Raw genomic sequence first — 17,522 nt, 5'->3', positions numbered from 1 at the left:
TCCCTGACACTCCTCTTTTCAATCTCATCACTTCCAACCTGGAGTATCAGAAGTGGGTAATAATCAGAGAGCTGAATCAGCCCAGGGAGTCTCTCAGTAATATCCTGTACCTGGCTCCAGGGAGCCAACAGACTTCCCTGTGGGATGGGTCTGGTTGACATACGGGACTCTCTATTCCCCTCAGAAGGGAGTCACCCACTACAACTACCCTTATTTTTTTTAATGTCAGAGGTGATGATCTGTCTGAATGGATCATAGAAGAAGTGTAATTGAGATGCCTGCTGGGCAGATAATTTTCTTCTGCATCATCTGGCTGACCTTCTAGATCCTCATACCTATTCTGAAGTGGCACCTGGGCAGATGATGAGGGTTGAGAGGAATTTCTGTTACCTCCATGAGTAGGGACCCATTTCCACTCCCCTTCATCCACCAGGTAACAGTGGGAGTCATGGGAGTCCTCTGACTCCTGGTGGGCCTCCCTCAAGGATGGAACAGCAGAACTCTACCATCCTTTCACTTTCTTTAATACTCCATAGGCTTAACTTCCTCCCTAAGCTCAGCCACCAGAGAAAGGAGATCATTCACCTGTACACACCACAGGCAGGCTTCTTCTGCAGTGCCCCCTAGTACAATTGATAAGCTCAAACACTCCACACAGGAAGGGGTTTAGACAGACACATCCTTTTTAGTGTGTTCTGTTTGGTTACATACACTTGTACGAACTGCAGTTTTTGATTGTGTAATAAGCATTACTAACAAAAAAAACCAAAACCAACCAACCAACAGAAACATAACAAACAACATACTAAAGACTCTGCTAGCAGGAGGAAACCTGCAACTCTACCTGCTTGCCCTGCCTTTGTGAACTGCTGTGCTGCCAGCCCCGTTTGCCAGGTCCTGGGTCCTGTTTGCTGCATTCCTTACAGCTCTCTTTTAATCAGCCCCGAGCTCTCCAGAGGAAAGCCCTGCCCTGTCCCTGCAAGGCTAAGGAGAATTCAAGGGCTGTCAGAGGAAGTATTCTCCCTTCTCTCTTTTTGTCTACCAAATATTGGGACAGGGGGAAAAGAGATGGTGATAAATAAAATATTTAGTCTGGTATTTTTAATTTATTGTCAAACTCCAGTATTTTCAAGGTAATGTACAAATCTGCTTTATTCATTTACAATAACAGAGTATTTTCTGCAAGCTGCAGGGATTTTCTTTCTTTGTTTCTCTCTCCTGTTCTGTCTGTAGACATTTTATACTTCATCTTGTATTTCTTATTAAAGCTTGAGATTTTTTCTTGACAAATTTGATCAGACCTAGAATAGCTTCTTAAATTGGCTGCTTTCCTCTTTTAGTGGAGGAGAAAATAATTCTTCATGTAAATTACTTTAAAGTACTTGGTTAATCTTAAGAGTGCAAGTATGTTAATTTTCTTCCGTCTTCTTCAAGAAGGCCATCAGAAGTTCCGGGTCCTGGAACTATTTCTCTCCAAAGATGATACATGCCACTGAATAAACCAGTTTGAACCAGTTTTCCCTGTAGTTTTGGTGGGGGTTTTTTGGTTTTTTTTTTGTTTGTTTTTGTTTTGTTTTGTTTTGTTGTTTTTTTTTTGTTTGTTTTGGGTTTTTTTTTATGTAAGGAACTATTGTCAAGAAAATTAATTAACTTATGAAGTCTGGGGGAAGAAGTTTGTAACTACTGCTGAAGTTTTGGGGAACTCCTGATTCTCCTCCAACATTTTAATCCCTCAAAATAAAATTATGTAATACCTTTCAAAGATGAGACAGAAAACTGAAATTCATAACTCTGCTGAGACTAGAAATTAGGGGTTCAGTTGAAATACTGATGTTTATGGTTCATCATAATCCTCCGTAGACATGTCTTAACTTTCTCTTTTTCCTGACCGAGAATTTTTCCTGATTCATAGCAGTGACATCTTCTGTTGCTGAGCATCCCCTCAATGCTCCTATCAACTTCATTCTTTGCTCAAATGATAAAATTTACCAATATAACATCTAATTCAAAAGCTTTTTTCCTCAATTCCTATACCACCTTGGTAACTGCTGCTCCTGTTCAAGACCTAGAGAAGAGATTGGGTGCTCAAAGATCTTTGATTATTGCTTTTTGTTTATTTTTATCTCTGTCTGTTCTAAGATGATAAAATATTCTCACACACTGTTGTTATTTATTTAGGCTGTGATAATACAATACCAACAAGCTGCAGCTTAAAAAGTATGAGTAGCAGCAGTGATTCTAATTTCAGTTTTCTTTCATAATTCAGGTTGCAATGTGATGAAGAATGCCTAGCTATTCAGAGGAACAGGTGGGAAATTAACTTGCTTACTTTTTTTTTTAACAGAAGTAGTCTAGGTTTTGAAAGTTAATCTATGTAGAGAAGAAATCTTTTTCTTCATGACAGATAAATGTGGAGATGGTTCCTGTTGTAAAAATCTATATTGAATGATCAGAAATCTTGCGAGAATATTCTAGCTCTAAATGAGTTGTTTCAAATGTCCAGACCATATATTTTGCAATCTATTCATTTGTATTAGTAGCCTGTAACTTAATTCTTCAATGACATGTGTGGAAGGTTGGGGGGATTTATATGGGGTTTATTTTGTTTACTTATGTTTTTGTTATATTTGGGGGTTTTTCCTCCTACCCTCAAATTTAGGCGCCTTGCTGAAGCTCTTGAAATAGATGATAATTCTGATCCTTTTAATATCCGTTCTTCTGGACCAAAGTACAGTGACCTTTTAAAAGAAGATGCAAGGTATGTGTTTTAATGATGGCAGATGTTATAAGTCAACAGTGTTGAGAGCAAGATGGGAAATGTAGAACAGTTCTATTTACTCTTCTAAAAACAGCTGCCTTGGCATTAGATGGCAGTTGAGGCAAAGCAGTTGATAGGCACTTCTTAAGACCTCCCAAATGAGAACCTGAAAAGTAAAAAGTGCCTGACAGGTTACTTTTTTCTCTAATCGGACCAGATTTAAAATGGCAACATCATTTTACCATTCTCACTATGAATCAGTACCTGTACTTCTCACATCTCTACTGCTTTTACTCAGAGCCAACTTCTACCTCAGTGCTCCTTATAGACATTTCAAAACAAAGACAAAAGTGATGACTAAATAATGAAATACACTCTCATAGCCTACTGTTCTTTCTACCAGGTCTCTTTTTTTTTTTTTTTTTTTTTTGCCTTACTGCTTTTATTTTAAAAATAAAGAAATGGAATTAATAAAATGTTAGATGCAGAGCGAAGCCTGTGCCAATGTGACTGCATAGAGGGTTGCTAGACTGAAACGTCCTAAAATGAGGCAATGTGAAATCAAGGTAATATCAAAAACATCACACCAATAAATACTTTGTAATCTGGAATGACAAGAAGGGATCAGTCACATTTTTTAAAAGATGTTGAGATGATGTGTCATCTTGAGTTTTTACTCGTGTGTGTTTGGTCGGCATGACATTAGTTTTTACCAGGTCTAAGTTTTGTACAACAGCTTAGTATGTTTTCTTCTTCCTCCAGTGTTCTAATGCTGCATAAATTTCATTGTTTTGTAAGGATGTTTGGTACTTGAAAATCCTTTATTTGATTTGCTGATATTTTGAAATAAGTGAAAATTTTACATAAGCAATCATTCAGAATTTAAAAGTAAGATACATCTTCTTTACTTCCAACCGATGAACCTACTGCAAAATAGCTGAATGTTTTCATTGTGGGGCTACTGTTTTATTTGTATTTGCATTTAAAGGTGCTACTTTATAAGGACTATTCTTTTAGTTGTGTAGTTATGTGTAGAATATATTTTGCTTCATCTTCTTTAGAAAACACAGCATGCACTTTCAGTACAAAAGAAGGTGAAGATTTTGCATTGTGTGTGTAGTCTACTGTGGTTTTATGGAGTATAATTCTGTGTGACCTTTCTGCCAGCCACTACCCATAGTACAAGTATTCATGTTTCATGTACAGAACTGACCAGGATCATGCACTGTACTGCAGATGGTCGAACAGATACCTTGGAAAGTAGCCTTAATGCTTTCACAGTTCTCATTCTTTCTGTGATTTTACTTGCAGTTCCTTTGTAACTTCTTTACACTGGTAATTTACAATAAACTAATACACCAAGTCTATTCTTACTGAGTCATAGCTAAAGCAAAAGTTTTTTTTAATCTTCAAGTCAATTACTTTGTACATTGAATGACTGGATTTAATTTATCTAGTTTTAAAGATAAATTAGTTTCTACTTACAGTTACATAGCTCTCTTTGCAAGAGCAGCAATCTGCAATTTGTGAATCTGTGGCTTTATGAATTTTCTTCCTTGACTGCTCCTGATGATCTTTTGTCTCAGTAGTCTAGCAAAAGATTTGGCTTCCATCAAGATGGCAAGATCCAGATATTGTATCTGTTATAGTATATTTTTCAGGTGGACATGACAGCTGCCTTCCTGTGCAGAGTCACTGCCGCAAGAAGGTAGCAGCTGCCAAAGTCATTACTAGAATGCCATATTATCTTCTTCAGACAATTAATTGATCTGTGTAGCTGATACATTGTCAAGAGCTGAAAGAACTGTATACCTAAAAATGAAGAAAACTTGAGAAAGCTGTAATAACTCCTGATTTTGAGGTGTAACCTTTAATTACAGAATCGTAAAGCTCCCAGGAAGCAGTACAACTCCAGGTAACAGGAAGAAAAGTGAGTGTAAGCATGCCAAGATAATATGTCTCCTTTGTAGGACAATGACAGGAGAAGGGGGCACCACGAATAGCATGGTAATGCTAATCTTGCTGATGTATTTGTCAGGATCTGATAAGGAGTCAAACGAAGTCTCTCCACCTTATAGCTTTACATGAGGAGATATTCTGCTGCCGAGGGGAATCCATCTTGTAGTATGGAGTTGACTACCAATTAAACACAGATCAGGGGGTACAGATCCACTGGCTCGACACCTCAGCTCTGACCTTTCTAAGAAGCTCCAGAAATACGCACAGAGAGTAAGCAAATGCTCAGGTTCATCTGTTGACATGAAGTTGTAGGATAGAGCAGCACAAGTATCAATGTCCAGTTGGACATTGACGATGTTGAGGCTGCTATATGATGAATTAAAACTACTGGAGAAAGAGAGATCATCTGGAGTATCTAGCCACCTGGACCTACACAGAACAGAATTTTCTTATTTTGTCACTGTGCAAGACCCCATGGTATGGACCAAGAAAATCTCTGGTTTTATAGGCTCCTAAGAGGCTTTTTTTTTTAATGTATCCTCTAGTGTGTTAGCTGTTTTTTTAGTACACTTTTAAATATTATATATCAGATGCTTCTGGACCCTCTCACTGGATTGTTGATACATGTGTTTTACCTGCCATGATCACTTCACCTTGAAATTTGGGTATTCCTAGTGGGTTTGGCTGGGTTTTTTGTTGTTGAGTTTGTTTGGTTTTTTTGGAGGATTGGGTTTTTTTTTAACTTTAAATTATTGCTGTAATATTTTTTCCAAAGCCTTATACCACATGAGCTGACTTTGTATTTCACAGCATAGGTGTCTGGAGGTCCCTTTATTTTTAGCTCTATCCAGTTCAGGTCCTTTTTCCAATTCTCCCAGTGTTAAACTTCTGTCTACTGAACACCAAGGAATTCTCATAGCTACATGTAGTACCTGTGTATTCTTGCTAAACCTTGAAGGTTTGTTTACTTATGATGGGCTAAGTCCATTGTATCTGATCAAGTGCGGTTGGTAGCTGAGCTATTCAGTGTTGTCATTTTGCACATTTGTTTGAGACCATTTTTATGGTCTTTTGATGGTACATTGACTTCAGCATCCAGAACTTTGGTAGGTTATCTACCAAAGATAGTTGTACTTGCTTTGGTAGTCATTTGTTGACTGGTTGAAGTCTGACATCTTTCACAAAGTAGCACTGTGTTGGTATGGAATAGTGTCTAGTTTTTGAAGAATTATTTACTACTGACCAGCTTTGAGATAGGAAATCTTCGTGTAGCCTTTTTTCCTCACAGGAATGGTGGCCTAACAAATAGCAACCACACTTTTGAAGTTAGTTTACCTGCTTATTTAAGAACAGAACATGAAGTTCACCCTTAAGTGAAAGACTTGAAGTACTGTGATGAAGGTAGTTACAAAAAATAATTCAAACAAATCCTTCGTATCTCACATCAAGAATGTCTTATTTGCTTGCAAGTAGCTTTTCTTGAATTCTTAATAATCTGTTATACTAGAGGAGCTGAAGACCAAAATCGGTGAAATCTGTCTTGGAAAAGAACTCCACTTTATTTACCCTATCCCCATTGTTGTGTCTCATCATATATTGTAATTAAATAAATTAATAACAAGTAATTTAAAAACACCAAAATGGCAACTTCAAAATCTACATTATTGATTTGAAAATGTAGAATTGTATTGTCAGACAGTAGAATGATGTAATAGAATTTTATTCTTGGTTCTAGTTGATGAAGAGGAAATAATTGTTTTTGTAATAGTGATGACACACTAATAGTCTTTTAATGTGAATGAAGCTTCTGCTTGAGTAATCTGTGTTCTTGTTTTTTTATTTTGTTCTTGTTGAAAAATATTACAAAATATGAAGATATTTTATCTTTGTATACTCTCTTGCCTTGTTAACCTAGAATGATGTTCTTACAGGAAGGATATAAAATTTGTCAGTGACATTGAGAAGGAAATGAGAATGCTTGTGGAAGCTGTGAATAAGGTCAGTATTCATATACAAGTTTGATATTAATAAACATTATTAATACTCATAGTTACAAGTTGACACTAGATCTCTTTGGGCTCCAATATAGTGCACAGTTTGTTGTAAAAAGAACAAAATTTTTGGGAGACCTAGTATTCAGGTGCCAAACCTTGCTTAAGGATTCAAGCAGTGCTAGGCATTAATGCATAAATAGATTATCATCAATTTTTGGATCTCCATTAATAAAATATTGTCAAAAATGTTTAAATATTCAGACTTTGAGAACGACAGCCTAGGTACTTCTGATCCCTGTAGTGGAGCTTGCTCACAGATGTTTTTGATACCTTCCTGTATTTGCGAGTGCATGAGGTTGTCCTCTTTCTTCTATAAGAAAACCTGGATTCAGCCACAGTGTTTGAGAGACTCCAGCATATGTAGAGAGGTAGATACCACAGATACAATCATATGTTTTTCAGTGATACTACCTTCTGATCTGCCATGAAAGACCCAGTATATGTGGTTCAAAGGACCCTGTAAACTATACTATCCCCAGTTGCCCTTAGCTCAAGAAGGAGCTAATCTTCTGTAAAAAGCATAATTTTGAACTGCCTAGGCCCTAAGGACAGTTACTTAACTTTATTCCTTCAAAAAATTATGGATGACGTTTCTTAAACAGTCTTGGTGCTCATCCATCTGTCTAATGTTCTTGCCCATTGTTTTTGTCATTAGAATGAAAGAGTAAAGTGAGTCAGTCTGTGTCTAGTTATCAAAGGGGCCCCAGTGGGGTCATCCACTCCAAGCTCTGAGCTCAAGCAGGGTCATCCTAGAGCACATTACATGGGATTGCATTCAGACAGTTCTGTAATATCTCCAGTGAGAGAGACTCCACAATCTCTCTGGGCAATCTGTTTCAGTCCTCAGTCACCTGCACAGTAAAGAAGTTCTTTCTTATGTTAATGTGGAACTTCCTGTGCATCAGTTTCTCCCTAATGCCTCTTTTCCTGTTGGTTGGCACTATTAAGTGGCCAACTATTAAGCTGCCTGGATCCATCCTCCTTATACTGTATCTTCAGATATTTATTGACAAAAGAAATAATAATAAATTAAATTCTATTTGTCGTCTCTTCTTGAGGCACAATAGACCCAACTGTCTCAGCCTATCTTCGTGAGATGGTCCAGTCCCCTGTCATCTTTGTAGCCCTCTGCTGGACTTGCTCCAGGAGCTCTATTCCTCTCTTGTGCTGAGGAACCCAGTACTGGACACAGAATTCCAGGTGAGGTCCCACAAGGGCTGAGCAGAGGAACAGGATCACCTCTCATGACCTCCTGGTCACACTCTTTCTTATGTACCGTGTCATTGGCCTTGTGCCACAAGGGCACAATGCTCTCTCATGAGAGCTTGTTGCCCACCAGCACCTCCAGATCCTTGTCTGAAGATCTGCTTTCCAGTAGGTCAGCCTATACTGGTGCATGGGGTTCTTGTTCTCCAAGTGCAGGTCTCTGTACATGCCTTTAAAGAATATCAGAAGGTTCCTCTCTGCTCATCTCTCCCGCCTGCTGAGATAGTTTTGAAGAGCTGCACAATGCTCTGGGGTATCAGCCACTCCTCTCAGCTTTGGGTCATCAGTGAACTTGCTGAGGAGGTATCTGCCCCTTCATCCAAGTCACTGATGAATAAGTTAAAACAATATTAGAGCCAGTACTGACCACTGGGGAGCACTGCTAGTTACAGCTCGACTTTCTGCCACTGATCACAATACTCTGAGATTTGCTGTTCAACCAGTTCTCGGTACACCACACTGTCCACTCATCCAGGTTGCATTTAGTGAGTTAACTTATGAGGGTATCAGAGGACACAGTGTCAAAAATCTTCCTGAAGTCCAGGTAGACAATATTCAGTGCTCACACCTTATCTATCCAGGGGATAGTTGTTTTATTGTACAGTCAGATTGGTTAAGCATGATTTTCCTTTGCTGAATCCATACTGACTAATCCTGATCACCTTCTTGTCATCCCACAATGACCTTGAGGATGAACCATTCCCGTCACCTCTCCAGAGATTGATGTGAGACTGTGTGTTGGTTTTGCATGGCCTGGTTTTTGGTAGTGGTGGGCTGCAGGTCACAGAGTGGGTTCTGTGAGAAGCTGCTAGAAACTTCCACTGTGTCCAGCAGAGCCAATCCCTAATGGCTCTGAAGATGGATATGCCACTGGCCAAGGCTGGGCCAATTAGAAAGGATAGTAATTTCTAATTACCTCTGTTCATCTCATTTTTAAGATTATAATTACCTCATATTTAAGAAGAAAGCAAAATAAAGCTGGTGGCACAGTTTTAATTCCAGCTAGTGAAGAGGAGGAGGTGAAACCTTGTGAGGGAAACAACATGGAGACACCAAGGTCAGTGGAGAATGACAAACAGGATGTGCTCCAGGTGTCAAAGCTGCAATTCCTCTGCAGGCTGTTGTCAATATTGAGTAAGAAAGCAGCACAGACTCCAAGAAGGCTGGTTTGCACAACCACACCTTTAATGTGAAAAACTCTTCTCCTTATAGACTGATTCGGCACATTCTACCTGATTGGCTAATTAACAAAAACACTTTTCTCACAAACAATCCTTGAGAAGAACAGAAAGTCAAAGAGTAGGAAAACACCACCTGCAGGTTGTTTACAATAACAAGCTATCATAGTTTCTCTACAACTCCCTAAAAGTCTCACAAGTCTGCCGTGAGAAAACTTACCTAGTTTTCTTGCTCTCTGACCAGGCTGTCACATCCACAGGTCATGGTGATGACCATGATGGTGCAGGCAGCCTTGCAGCCTCTGGAGTTCCATGGGTGATGCAGAGATCCATCTGCAACCCATGTGGGAGGTGTCCACACCAGAGCAGCTAGATGTCTGGAGGAGGCTATGATCCAGTGGGAGAACTGGTGGACAGAAGGGTCCCCTGCTTCCCAGCTGGAGCATCCTGTCCTTGGAGTACTGTTTGCCTGTGAAAGAGTGACCTCAGTTTTGGAAGGTCTGTTTGCCCATGGGAGGAATTTACATTGCAGCAGTTCTGTGAGAACAGCTGCTTGTGAGATTGGAACTATGCTGGAGAAGTTCATGGAGAACTGTCTCCTGTGGAAAGGGACTCAGTGGTCTCACAGGGGAATGACTTCTCTCCCTGAGCTAAGCGGAAGAAAAACTTGGGTGATAAATTGACCAAAACCCTCACTCTCCTGTCTTCCTGGGCTGTTTGGTGGGAAGGAGGGAGTGGCTGGGGGGAAAAGCCCTTAAAACCACCTATTTTATTTCTCATTATCCTACTCTGATTTGGTTAGTAATAAATTCACTTTCTGTCTCTTAAGTTGAGCCTATTTTGCCCTTGGAGTGTTTTCTTCCTGTCCTTAACTCATGAACCCTTCATTAAATTTTTATCCAGCTGTAGCAGGGGAGGGTAAGTGAGTGGCTTTTCATGGGTGCCTGGCATTTGGCCAGTGTCAAGCCATGACAGACTGACTGGTCTGTAGTTCCTCTTCTTGCCCTTTGAGAAAGACTGGGATGATGTTTGCTTTCTTTCAGTTTTTGTGCACCCCTCCTGACCTTTCAAAGATGATCATAAGCAGCCTCACTATGATGTCCACCACTATGATGTCTCCCAGCAGTCACGGATACATTCTGTTAGGCTGCTTGGACTTGTGGATATCAGATTTGCCTAGGTGTTCTCTAACCCCAGTCCTTGACCAACAGAAACACTTCCTTTACTCTGGTCTCCTGGGTCAGAGGTTGTTCAGGAGTTGTCAGTGAAGACTGATGCAAAGAAGGTATTCACATACTCCATCTTCTCTGTGTCCTCTTACTAGGGTTCCCTCTCTGGTAATGGGTGCACATTATCCTTAGTTTTCCTTTTGTTATTGTTTATGTATTTGAAGCCCTTCTTTCTGTCCTTGTCATAACTGGGCAGATGTAATTCTAGATGGGCCTTGGCCTTTGTTGTCTCATTTCTGCTTACTCTTACAACTTACGTTCATTCCAAGTGGCCTGACACTGCTTGAGTCTCCTGTGTATTAACAGGAGTATTAACAGGAGTTCCTAGTTCATTCATCTCATGCCCTCTGTGCTCAATTTCTTGTTCACTGGGGCACAGGTTATGCTAATTATACTCGGGTCCCTCCAACCACAGACACTTGGAAGGTAGATGCATAGAACAGTTTTTTGTTACCTGTACTGTTTTACCAAAGAATAGTTTATGTAGTGTTGTGTTGCCTGTGGTTATCCTATATTTCATATTCCTTTATACGTTGCCTTTGTCATATACATATATGTACACAAGTGTGTACACGTATATCTTTCTTGATATAATTGCATACACCAAATATATGCTTATACTAATGCCAAACCAAGATGTGTAATTATATTAAAAAGGGGCAACCAGAAGTCTTGAATTTGCAATTAGTGTCATCAAATATGCCAGAACAAGAGTACCAGAGAACTCAAGAGCATCTCCAGTGCTTTAGTTTTCAGTGCAAACTGGCTATTTGTTAAATAACAATCCTACAAAGGAGACAAATGTCTGTTAAGTAGCATCTACATTGCAGAAGAGAAGAAAAATACAGAAACAGACCACATCTCAGTCTTTTCCCTGCCTGCCTAAGGGAAGCAGTGTACCCAGCTTTTCTCATGATCAGGATGAACCATTTAGGGCCACATGACAAGTGAGTATCTCAAGGATCAGTTCTGTACCATTCTACCCATCAGGCTGTAGGGAATTGCTGTTTCATAAAGGTGTGAGAAGTTCCCAGAAAGCTCCCAGAAATCAAGTTATCTTTCAAAAGGGAGATTTCCCAGGGATTGAGGTGAGGCTGACCAGCCTGTAGCTCCCTCTGTCCTCCTAGCCTGTTATGAAGCTAAAGTGACAGCATGTGTGGAGGCCATGCTCTAACTCTCTTTTCCTTCAAAATTGTGGCATATAGGGTGTAAAAGGGAATATTTCCCATGCACTGTAAAGTTAACTTGACCTTGTACTCAAGTTCTTCTTGCATAACTTTTCTTTTTATTTTTGTGAAAGACTTGGAGGCTTTATTTTCTTTCTTGTGAGAATCAGGTTTTATCTTGCAACCCATAGGTTTATGTAGCTAAAGACTGAATTAATATGTGTAATGTGGCATTATGCAAGGAGGCTGGATTTAGTTTTTCTTCTGCCATGATCTCAAATCCTCTTCTCAACTCTTCTTTATGCTTGAGTCTGTGTTTGGTTCGTTGTTTATTATTATTCCTAAGTTTCTCTGACTAAATATGTGGCTTGTTTTCTTTGTTTCTAAATCTAGAACTTTACTTGTATTAAAAGTATTTTGCATGCTAATCTATCACGCATTTCATGTAGTTCTGCCTGTATTCAGTACTATGTCTTTCATACTGATTACTGTTACTTAGGCTTACACATTTTGCTTCTGATTTTTAATTTTTTTTTATTTTACCTTTGGAGATGCCCACTTCAGCTTAACTGATAAATGTGTAATAAAAAGGATTTTGATACTGAAAAATTTTAGCATTAATATGATTCAGCTCTGTCTATCATATATGACTTTGCTTGCCTCATAAATATCTCTTGCCCTATACTCACCAGTATGTTTTCTATCTAGCATAGCAGAGTCTTCATGGTTGATGTATGTAAGCAGAAAAGACAGAGGGCATGTATATCCAGCTGTGTCTTCATAGAGACAAGAATTGTGATGTTTTTCAGAGCATGGAACCATCACCACTTTTTTAAAACAAGCATACTAGTCATCATAAATAGGTTCAGAATCTATAGAATTCTTCAAATTATTGTATCTATGCTGGAAGTGTTGTAATAGCTGGGAGGTTAATTGCAAAGTAAAGATAATATTCTGTCAGCATATGATTACCCTGAAGACTTACAGAAATGGTTGACTACAGTTTCTGGTCCAGATAATGTTTGTAACTTAGCAATTTCATAATCTACAAGACAGATATTAACCCTCTATTTTCAGGATAGCTGAAATGTACCCCTGGTGACTTGTTCTATTATATATGGTGTTTCTTACACTACTTTTGGTGGCTGACCATTTGTAAATCCACACTGTTTGTTCCCTGGGATTTTTCTGCTCCATTTAGCTAAAAGCAGATTTGAATTTAGATACTTTATTTGAATTTTAGCAATTTCATTTGATCAGCCAATAGTTCTTGGGTTCTTTCTGTTTGTTTGTTTGTATAGTTATAGTTATATAGCTATAGTTGCAGCAATTACCTTTCTCTAGTCATTGGTTTCCTACCCCATTCTTACAATCTTTCAGAGGTGATGGGGAAGTGGGATATCATCCTGGTCTCTCAGTGACCTTAAATGCACTGCCTGCAGTCCTAGGAACTTAGGGAGGTTGGAATTTCTCTAGAAGTCCCTGACTCAAACTTATTCTAGTAGTTTGTTTTCCCCTTGAATCCTTTCTTTTTACCCAGAGACGTAGAAGACTTCATTGGTGATCATGTAGGCAAATGCTGGAGCAGTGTCCTGGATCTGTGAAAGCAGACTGAAGCACTGAGTGACTCATCCTTATATGCATTTGTTGATACAAATTGATCCAACCCATTAAGGACATGGGCTCATAGGACCTTGCTTTTTTGTTTGTTCTTTTACTTGTTGGTATAATACTCAGTGCTGAATGAAGCATTATCAGTCTTTGTTAACGGATAAAAAATAGAACTTTGGGGTTTTGTTTAATAAAGAATCTACTGATGATATTACATGAGGAACTTGCAGATAAATAGCTTCTTTGGTAGAGGGAAGTGATTGATATATTTGACATCTTTGTAGCTATCTGTAATATTTGTATTATGAAGCCAATCTGCAAAATAAAATTGGATCTGATGTGAACTTGGCAGATCATTTTAAAAATACAGATTCTGATAAAAATAATTTTGTGTTGTTTTTTGGAATCTAAGTAGAATTACTGTAATCAGGATTTGTATTTCAAACTCAAAAGATACCCTATGTGGGCATGTGTAAACTTGGAGGTGATGGAAATAACAGAGAACGTACAATTTAATTTTCAGGAATTAAATTAATAATTTCAGATGAGCTTTCTGTCAATACAGAGGTCTTAGCAATTTGTGATATTGATTTTGTCATAGCAGCAAAATTTTAAAGATAGAAACGCTTTTTTAAATTGTTTTCTTCCCCCTCAAGGAAAACTTCACCTTTTTTTTTTTCTTCTTTCTTAAACTTTTCTGTTGAATTCAGGGCAAGCATACAAAGAAGAGTCATTGTTACCCACCAATGAACAGAGATCACCGCAGAATCATCCATGAATTAGCTCAGGTTTATGGCATTGAAAGTGTGAGCTATGACAACGAACCAAAGCGCAATGTTGTTATCACTGCAGTGAAGTATGTAATTAATTGTTGCTTTCAAATCTTTACAGAATAGTTTAAATAATTGGATGGGTTTTTATCACTTACCAGAGCAGTTTATTTACAGTGCAATTTACAAAATGCAGTCATTTCCAGTAGAATAATTTTTAAAGCAGTTTTTGAATTGATAGTTTCATGGGCTCATTTACTCAAGAAAATCTTCAGAGAAGAAAATACCATTAGCAATGAAAAAGCTAATAAAATATTTTGCAAGATTGTTTTCCATTCATCTTAGTAGTAACTTTTTGTCATCAGCTAGATTTAATAGAGGTATAAAAAATAATATATGTAATAAAATTTTATGGAAATTAATTGCTGGGTTGAGAAATCGTACTTAAATTTACACCACCTTTGAAAAAATCTGGTTATTGTAACATATTTCTCCATCTATAGGAACCTAACATAGAGTATATTCCCTCTTTATTTAATGGACAAAGAGGGAACTGGAATTACTGCAAATGGAAGAGATTTTTTGGCAAAAATGAAATGTTTTAGAGCACACTCACAGAAGGCAGTTCACAGTAGAAAAGATAATGAAAGGAATATAGCTAGGAAAATACCAAGCTGATTGCACTAGAGACATATTATGGGGAGGCTTCTCCTATCAGGGCTTCACTGATAGTTCTCCTTACTCAGCTGCATATTAAGTTTAGTGCTGTCAAATTGTGATTATTTGACAACCAGTTGTTTTTAACTGTAAATATTGGCTGCACTTTTAAGAAGTTTCTCATCTTCCATGCTGTTAGGGTGCTATGAGGTATTTCTGAACTTGTTCATCAGTAGGTAGCTTAGCTACAATCTTGATTTCTTCCACAAGAGATGGAACATTACTTTGATCTTACAATGTAAGGTACTTTTTGTTTTAAGTAAAGGAAGATGAGCAAAGAGTTCATATTTGAAAAAGCTTATTTAAAAAAATAAAAAGAAATAGAGGGGCAGATGAGAAATTAGTGAAGATGATAAAAGGAGCAGGGCAGATGATTATGCTTTAAAAGCAAAGGGATATTCTGCAACTTGAGAATGGGAGGCCTTCCTCTATATGGTTTTAGGACAGATTGCACGCTTGCTCCTTCTCTTGGAGAAGGAGCTTGCTCTTTCTCAGGGAGTGGCATACTGTGCAGAATACAAATGTTTCTATTTCATTACTGCCACTCTTAAAAGACACTTGAGTGGTCTACTGAGACTATTCTTCAGCTGCATAGCAGTATTCTTAATTCAATGGATTATTCTAAAGCTTCTTTTAATTTTATTTGCCACTTCTTCAAGATATAAAGAACATTGTAGCCTCACATGAGTAATAGCTCATATTCTAGAGGATGATATTTTTTGAGTATTTCACAATGGTTTCTTCAACTCCCAGAGCTAGTAATCACCAGAAAGTTACAATTGTTTTGTTTCATTCTGTCTCAGCAATGCCTTTGTATTTCGGTCATGGGCTCTTTAATATATAATTAAATGAAAATCATTCAGGCAAAAAGGCAATTCCTTTTCTTCCAACTCCACCACTGTGTCATTCAAATATTAATATCCCTATACAAGTCTGTTAGAACGGTGAGAAAGTCTCCTTGGTGCTAAGAAAGCTTCCTCCAACCAGGCTTCTTCCTGTTTGGAGATCTAGGGGCAAACTTTGCCCTCAGCCTTTGCCTCCATCACCACCGGTAAAAGTTGGTCATATTAGCTGCATTAGAATCACTCATGTACAGCATTGCCCATATAAGCACAGAGATCATTCCCAGTATTGACTGTTAAGCTTAATCTGAATTACAGTTCGGAGTTATATTTAGGTGTAAGACCTGTACTGGATCCTTGCAAGTGTCTTTCTCTCTGCTTACCGGTTGGTCATCTCTGCAGTCACCATCTTTTGAACAGTTGCAATACCAGATCCTTTCTGAACAAGGTTCAGAGGTCATATCCAGACTGTTGTGATGAGATGGGTAAAGCTTTCCTTTTGAAGTACACACTTGTGTTTCACTGTACTTGTCAGTGGTTTTTTAAAATTTTTAATCAGATGAGTAAAAATTTTATCCAAATAATTCTGGATTCCAGAGCCTGTTAAAGGGGTGCCTGCTTGTTTTTATGTAATGGCCAGTGTTTAAGCAGTTTGTATGGACTTGAGACATCCTAGAAGTGGTTTTGAGGGCAGTCATCCCTGTAAGACTCATCCTTTTCCTGTTACTTCCAGGAAGAACATTATGCTCAGTTTTTCCTCATGAGCAAGGGGACTTTTCAAGAAGGTGACAAGGTCCCACGTGGTTCTCACTGAGAAAGCCATGCACTGTCATAGTTAGATTGACATGTCCTGTGGGGTTTTTTTTTCACCCAGGATTTTATTTCCTTTCAGTAAGATCAGTCTGAAAATGGTTTGGAAATGGTTACCTAGACATAGGCTGTACAAAATTAGCAGGATCAAAGACCTAAAGAAATGCAACCACCTGTAATATCACATGGAATATCCTTATTAGATCATGACAGTTACATCACAGAAAGAAAACACTGCACATCCCAGTACATTTAAGTACAAATACTGCTGTAAGGTCACAAGTCAAGGTAGTTTTAGCACCAGTCCTGCTTCAGAAGAAAGCTGCATCTTTTTCTTACTGTTTTCTTTCCTTAAATGTTGACATTGTTTGCCCTGAGAATTGCATGTGTTGCTTCTGGAAAGCTTATGACGTAGAATATATGAAGTTTAAACAATCAGGAGGTTGTTAAAGAGCCATTTGCTTCATTATTCCACCTCAACTTTTACCAATTTTTGGACACATTTTTCACAAAAATCTGCTCTGTCTGAAAGATGGTAGTGCATTTTTGCAAGACTACATGGAATAAGTCTGGACAGATGGGTGGACAGAGAATTTTGTAGTAGTTCATACCAAAACAGTTCAATGCTGATCCATCCTGTAGTTACAAAAAATTGAGCATGAAGTCTTGAAGAAGACAAATTGAGTCATGATTTCCATATTTCAGTTTTATACAACAGGCCATCCTGTCAGCACATGCTTTTCCCTGTACTGCCATTAAAAATGTGTCATCTCAGCTTTGTTGCTTGAGGCAGGCACTTCGCTTTTCCTTACTTTGAGAATAAGTTAATGAAATGAAGAATGGCAACTTTCCTATCAAAAATACTTGCAGAGCCTTTTGTTTTCATATTGACAGTTCTTTCACAACTGATGATAGATAACCATGGGTTAGATAGCATCTGCTTTCTTTCTTATTTCTTGTAATTAATTAATCAAAGAGGTTTTTCCCATTGTACATCTGTTTAGTTGAATTCAGTTGTTTAGGGTTTTTTGACATGCGTTAAATGTGAGTGACTGTTTAATCTCTTTTTTTTTTTTTTTTTCCTTTAACCAATCAATGTGCCACCAGTGTATACAGAAAGTGGTGTTAATTTTGCTGGAGTGTAAGATGCATCGAGTAGGAA

The 17,522-nt window shown here is 38.2% G+C and overlaps 1 protein-coding gene across 1 annotated transcript in view; it reads left to right on the top strand.

The window, feature by feature from the left end:
• NFX1 (nuclear transcription factor, X-box binding 1) overlaps positions 1–17,522 on the top strand; it is a 93,606-nt gene that overhangs the window by 71,189 nt on the left and 4,895 nt on the right. The window contains exons 19-22 of the mRNA XM_021540509.3: positions 2,267–2,308; positions 2,660–2,758; positions 6,649–6,715; positions 13,932–14,077. Coding sequence (XP_021396184.2) covers positions 2,267–2,308; positions 2,660–2,758; positions 6,649–6,715; positions 13,932–14,077 — 354 coding nt within the window. The remainder of the gene's footprint in view (positions 1–2,266; positions 2,309–2,659; positions 2,759–6,648; positions 6,716–13,931; positions 14,078–17,522) is intronic.

Source organism: Lonchura striata, chromosome 2, assembly GCF_050655825.1.
Source record: "Lonchura striata isolate lonStrDom1 chromosome 2, ASM5065582v1, whole genome shotgun sequence".
Classification (NCBI taxonomy): domain Eukaryota; kingdom Metazoa; phylum Chordata; class Aves; order Passeriformes; family Estrildidae; genus Lonchura; species Lonchura striata.
Note: the sequence above shows the minus strand (reverse complement) of the source record. Positions and strands in the feature narration are given on the sequence as shown.